Source organism: Venturia canescens, chromosome 3 (assembly GCF_019457755.1).
Source record: "Venturia canescens isolate UGA chromosome 3, ASM1945775v1, whole genome shotgun sequence".
NCBI classification, from domain to species: Eukaryota; Metazoa; Arthropoda; class Insecta; order Hymenoptera; family Ichneumonidae; genus Venturia; species Venturia canescens.
The window spans coordinates 15,117,601-15,124,046 of record NC_057423.1 but is presented as its reverse complement, the minus strand read 5'-3'; the positions used below and the strand labels follow the sequence as shown (position 1 = coordinate 15,124,046).

Genomic DNA, 6,446 nt, shown 5'->3' with positions numbered 1-6,446 from the left:
GTTCTTGTTGAAAAATCTTGTTAAGGAGGGTGGCTAGGGACGATACAATGTTGCCATGCTAAACTATGTAAAATACATTAAAAATTTCAAAATGATAAGAATTTAATAAAATTTGGTGAACATATTCTTTAGAGTTAAGGAAGTTGAGGCTGTACAGTCATTTTTTTTACCCAAAAGTGATGACCTGTACCTTTCAAAAGTTAGGCCAGTTTACAGTTTGGCAATGTTGCATACACTTTAAAAAAAAGTTGGGGAAAAAAACACGAAAAAGTGGTGAAAGCTCAGTCGAAAACACGAACAGTGACCATCCTAGCCTCAAAAAACTGCACGGAAAACAGATTATTATTAATATAATCTCAGCAAATCTCCTAATAAATCTGAAAAAATTGACATTATTCAGCAAGCCTTGCTCATGTTGCCCAAAAAATTTCATATTTTTAGCATCATTTTTAACGGAGATATCACTGAATGTGTCTTGACTTCCATAAGATTACATGTTATTTGGCCCAAATTGTTATTGATTTTTCTCAGCAACGACGCTCCTAAACTGTCTGAAAATTTAACTGATTTTTTTTTACACTTCACTTTATAAGATGCAATCGGTTTAAAAGCGGTAACATCATTTTCATTCTAATGCCTCAACTTCCTTAAATTTGACAATACAATTTTTTTAAGATTTTTCTTCTGTACAGTTATCGAGTAATTGATCACTAAAGTTCACGTGTATAAGCATAGCGTTTCCATATATATAGGTATACATTCCGGGCATAAGAAATCTGCTTTAATGCGTAATTACTCGATAACTAAGCAGAAGAAAATTTTGAAAAAAATCGTGTCTTCGCACTTGATGTTGAAGAACATTATCACCAAATTTGATCAATTTCTTATCAATTTGACGAACGTAGCCACCCTCCTTAAAATTGTTGATATCTTGTACAATATAAAAATGTTTAAAGAATGTTTCTTGAAAACAGTTTGCGAATAAATATATTTGATTCATCAAAAGAATCATCGAATTCATCAAATTGTCTACATGTCTATATTATTTTTCATTCGTACAAAAAATATACGACTTAATTTATTTTAATCTTTCTAATATTATTCCAATTTTTTGCATGAAAATGGATATTTTACTCGTAGAATTCCTAAGCACTTGATTTCCTTGCTTATGCAGCGCTTGAATACAAATCAGCGAGTGTTTAATCCTAGTGACGACAAAAAATACAACTCGACCCTCTATCTGTACGGAACTCACGAATTCTCATCACAAATGGTAAAACAGAAACATATTTTCTATCGACTGTTTTGCATCTACCAGTCTTTTGTGTTGAAGCCCAGTGGTGCCAATGAAAAACTTCAATGAGGAATATGCACGGTGGGTAAAATTTATGCCTATCGTACTCACATTGATTACGTTTACACAGCGCTCTTACTCCGGTTTAGTTATATCAATATAGATATACAAAATGCATATCTGTCTTTATATATAAATATACCCATCTGTATATACAAAACCGGAATAAGACGGCCGTGTAAACGTAGTCATTGACATCACGCAAAATTATTTAGTACACTCATATCGTGTCTACATTGAATATGTTCAAGTATCATATTAGGCAGTCGCCAAAAATCGCCAAACTGCCATTTACGATTCGCCAAAATATCGCCAAATCGCCAATGAAAAATTTCGGTTGTCACAGGCACTTCGAAATTCGACAATTTGGCGCCAAATCGTCAAATCTGGCAACCCTGACTCCAGCTCACCGACCACGATCAGACTATCAGACTCCATGAACGTATGTCTATATATCTATAATATATATTGTACAACCATCTGTCAGCTTTTGACCTTCGTAAACTTGGCCAAACAACTTGCGCTTTTCTAATTTGTTATTAATAATATCTTTAAGTGGTCGTTTAGTAGTCGTCAGTACTATAATTGAAAAGTTTAGTAGTAATTAATTACTTCATAATCGAATAAACAAAATTTGGGTGCAAGTTATATAGCCGAAATTTTTTTATTTTTTGTTCAAATCGATTAAACAATCGCTAAATCAATAGAGAATTGTTCAGTGGTCGCGAATAATCAAGTTGTATCGTTTAGTAGTGCTGCTGTCTCGGTCGAACGAGCGTGAGTGATGTAGCAGCAACAGAACAGCACGCCGTGCTGTTGTATTGGCCGAACGAGCGTGAGTAACGCAACAGCAACAGAACACACAGCACGTCGCGCTCTTCGCGGCGCAAAGTGCCACGCTGCTTTTGTGTATGTGTATTGCGTACAATGCCGCGAACTGCTTTATCGACGGCACGCGGTACTCCGAAACAACCTGAAGAGAGCAGAATTGATGCAAATAAGTGGGTTCGTTGGTAAGTACCATGTAGTAGTTACCAATTTATGATCTATTAATATTCTTTTCATCGATCAATCATTTTTTGTGGTAAAGACTGTATGCATACTTCATCCAGTTATTGTTTTATAAAATTTTATAAAACAAACATGTTCAAATAAAAAGAATCAAGACCTGAACCGGCAATGTAACGATGTGTGTGGGCGTGTAGTAGAAAAATTCAAGTTTTGCGGAATGGCTAGCTACCTTGAATATACAGTAGTCTATCCACCCCATTAAAACTCGGATATTTTAAACTACACACCCGTGCATTGGAGGACCTACTTTTTACGTGGAATCCGAACCACGCATTCATACATACACCACTCTGCACTTTCATACCGAATCATACATCTTAATGTCTAAAAATACACTAATGTTCGATCTGTAAGAAATAATGATAATCTTGCTTGTTATTTGAATGAATTTGCTGATTAAATTTATATGTACAAAATTTTAAAAAAACCGACGATGCTGAAAGTTGCAACGTTTAAGTCCAACGAATTTAACGAAAAAAATATTTATTATCATTTACCAATCCTCAACTTCACGTAATTATTGATGCAGGTTGAAAAACTACGAATTGCAAATTCGGTAGGGAACAAAACGGGAAAATTACTGGAATTATTGCAAAGTTTTTTGAGATCATTTCGTTGGACTCCAACGTTGCAAATTTCAACATCATGAAGACCCTTTCTCTGAAAAAATGAATGTTGAACCGTTTTTCCAGGATATTACCTATTGGATGGGGAACTAGACTGTACTCTTGGATGGTCCGAAGTTGAGGAGCACGTGGACAATAAACGTCGGCAAGATGGTCTGGCAGTGGTGCGTTGATTCTGCTCCTGCCGTTCCGTATTTTCATCCAAAGCCACGTGATCTGATTATCCGCTTCCCTCATCGTAATCCATTCGGGAATGACGGTTTTCTTCGGTCCTCCTGCGGGTTTTCCCTCTGTTGACACTATTTCGATGGCGCTGTTTTGAACTCCGGAGCGCATTGACGATGGCATCCGTGAATTCCGACCAAGTCGGTTTGGGATAATTCCTATTTCGGGCAGCTGCGGCTATTTCCGACATAACAACCACATAAATTCAGTATTCATCTCGCAAGAAAAAATTATTAAAAGTCAATAACCTGTTACTCATATCTCTTACCATATAGCATACTGCATCCTTCAAAGCGTTCTTCAAAATTTCATTGCATGTCTCGATCAATGTGTGGCCACCGAGTGAACCTAAATATAAAACCTGAGAGGGATAGGGATCAGGATGAAACAGCTGTAAAAGGATCGTTCAAAAAAGTTTCAATGCGTATTATTTTATAAAGCCCTCACAGCGCTCCTGTAGTCATCGTCGGAAATCGTCTCGAAGTCGGTTATCTGCTCGGGGTTGGACAGTGGTAATGCCTTTGGTTTCGATGGGAATTCCATCGAAAAATCCCGCTCATACAGTCCCTTCAGTTCGCTATACAACCATATGAGGAGAAACATAAGGGTTTAATAAATTGAATATATGGCAATTGGCAAAATATATGCTTGCAAGAGTTGTACTCACCGCATTCCTTTCTTCACGGTTTTTTCAAGCAAACTGCATACAGAAAAAAGCATGAGTGTATCAGCACAACAGGGAACCTACGACTCAATCGGCGAACTTGCGCTATATCTCGTCTGAGGTCTGAGTTGAGCAACCAACTCTTCTGTTGCGTATTGGGGCGCTCAATTGAATTGAGGAAGATACGGTGGGACCTGCCATTATTGTTGATAGGGGGCATTGTAAAGGTTCTGGCATTGTTGTCCTTATTGATGTTCCTGGAAAAGAAAAGCATCTTGTTGAACCGATTGTGGACGTTGATACTGTTGAGGATCATTGTTAATAAATCGTGGTTGTGCTCTTTGCTGTTGTTGCCCTAACGGATTGTACTTTTTTTGACCGATGCCTGGTCATACAATCCGCTAGGGTGTCGTTGTTGTTGTTCTCGTCGTTGCTGTTTTTCCAGCCGGGTTCCCTTAATAAATCCCTTAATGTTAGCTGTAATTCTACAATTTGTTAGACGCACATCGGATTGTTCTTCAGCGGTCGCAACAATAGGTGAAGGCCGGTTACTCATAGGTGGAAGATCCTGTAAGGCCTCCATGGCGTTTTGCAAGCTCGCTTCCGTTTCGTTGACAATTGAACAACCAGGGTTGTCCATAACGAATCGATGGTCTGGGCCCACCGATTGTTCCTCCGAAGACGAAGTCTCGAAGGTAGGAATAAAATTCTGTAGATGGCCAGGCATTCGGATATTTCCCTCCGGCCGAGATGGATTCATGCTGTCAGGTTGATGGGTAAAACATCAGAATATTAAGTTTCATCATTCATAATTCTTTCAATAGAAATAATGAATTTTATCATCGGTAAAAGTTACGATTGGATTGGCTCCCGATAACGTTACTTCGTAATCGTAGTAAATGAGTGTCCAATGTTTCCGAAGTTCTTCCTAATTGTGAGCAACTGTCGTGATGACAAAGTCATGGTTAGGTGTAAAAAAAGACTTTATCGCTAACTCTCTAATAATATGGGCAAAATGCGATGGAAATTTTCACGATTGTTAATAGATCGACAAGAAATCAATAAACCTCATTCTATTTCGTCGATGAGTATGCTGAAAAAAAAATGAAATATAATCATTTTTTTGCTCAAGATTCTCTTAACTCGCATTTTGTGTGGAAAAGAAAGACAAAAACATGAAAATTTATATATGAACATTTAGAAAAGCCTCAGAGATCCGCTTGATGGTTGTGATAACCGGGATCCTTTCATCATCGGCTTTTAAAAAAAAATTGAAATTCACCAGAGTGGTGTAAGCAGAATAAAGAAAAAAGAAAAAAAAGGGAAAAATGATTTTTAAATTGGGAAAGACCCGATTTTTTTTCGGAAAAAATGAAACGAGTTCGAAACAAGAAAAATTATCGAAAAAAATTTTGTCAAGTTGTCCAAATTTTCGGTGCAGAAAAAAAGGATAAATGAGAATAATTGCAAAGTATTTGTACACACTCGTATTTCGAAAGAGAGAAAAATCTTAAACAGTATCACGAAAAGATGCGAACGATGTTTTTGCAATGTTACAAAGTAAATGAGTCGACTGCATTTTCGAATAAAATCAATCGAGTTCAAAACAAACAGCAAAAATTATACAAAAACTATGGCCAAGTTTTCTAAATTTTCGATGCAAGACAATAGAATGAATTAGAATAATTGCAACCTCTTTGTTCACAATCATATTTCGAAAAAGAAAAAAATCCTGAAAAGTATCACGAAAAAATGCGAACCATTTTTTCGCGATGTTACGAAGTAATGAGTCTAGTACGAATCATGGCCTGTGTAAGGAGCCTAAGGACGCGAGGAAACGAGTGATGCCGAGACAGGGAGGGAGTGTGAATGCGAAGAGGGGAGAGCCGCTCTTCCTTATCGTTGAATTTTGATTTTGGCCGAAGAATTAGAAGTCCGGCGGAACGCGGCTCAGACGGTTGGGTAGTTGGATGAGACATACACTATCATCAATCCACGGTTGATTGCGTATTCCTGTAAATATACAACGGATGCCCGACACGGGGTAGAAACGTGGTGAATTACCAGCCTTTTATAAAAGATACGTATCTAAATTATTTGTTATCAAATTGTTTTTCCGTTCGTTATTTTCTTACATTAAATAACGAGTTAAATAATCACCATGCCGTCCCAAGTTTTTATACAAATCCCGTCGATAGTGGTGCTGACGATCCTCTCACTTCTAGCCCTATATCTCCGGCAATCATTGTTATTTTCTGTGAGCATTTATGTGGAAATGCGGCGAGCGCTCTAATCATTTTGTCGATTTATGTGTTACCCCAAAAGAAAAGAATTAACAAAATACACAAGAGAAATGAAAATAAAGAATATTCATTACATATAATAAATAAATTAAGAGAATCTATTTATTTTATTTAGTTTATTACACCTGATCACGACGGATCACCAACGCGACCCGATCTTTCAAATTTTTCGAATAAAATCGATTTATATTAGAAGCATGAAA

General features: G+C 37.0%; 1 protein-coding gene across 1 annotated transcript; it reads right to left on the bottom strand.

Annotated features, from left to right (window-relative positions):
- Positions 1–1,043: 1,043 nt before the first annotated feature.
- LOC122407936 (uncharacterized) lies at positions 1,044–5,148 on the bottom strand. The gene is made up of 7 exons (XM_043414429.1): positions 4,446–5,148; positions 4,045–4,197; positions 3,944–3,976; positions 3,724–3,853; positions 3,545–3,637; positions 3,126–3,453; positions 1,044–2,327 (listed from the first exon to the last, which is right to left on the bottom strand). Coding segments are annotated over exons 1-7 (966 nt in total). The 5' UTR covers positions 4,448–5,148; the 3' UTR covers positions 1,044–2,100.
- Between the last annotated feature and the right edge of the window lie 1,298 nt (positions 5,149–6,446).

Bases quoted from the DNA above. Each gene is read 5' to 3' on its own strand.
- LOC122407936 (XM_043414429.1), bottom strand. The intron at 3,638-3,723 runs GTGAGGGCTTTA...TATCCCTCTCAG, and splicing joins ACGATGACTACAGGAGCGCT to GTTTTATATTTAGGTTCACT. The intron at 3,454-3,544 runs GTAAGAGATATG...TGTCGGAAATAG, and splicing joins AGGATGCAGTATGCTATATG to CCGCAGCTGCCCGAAATAGG.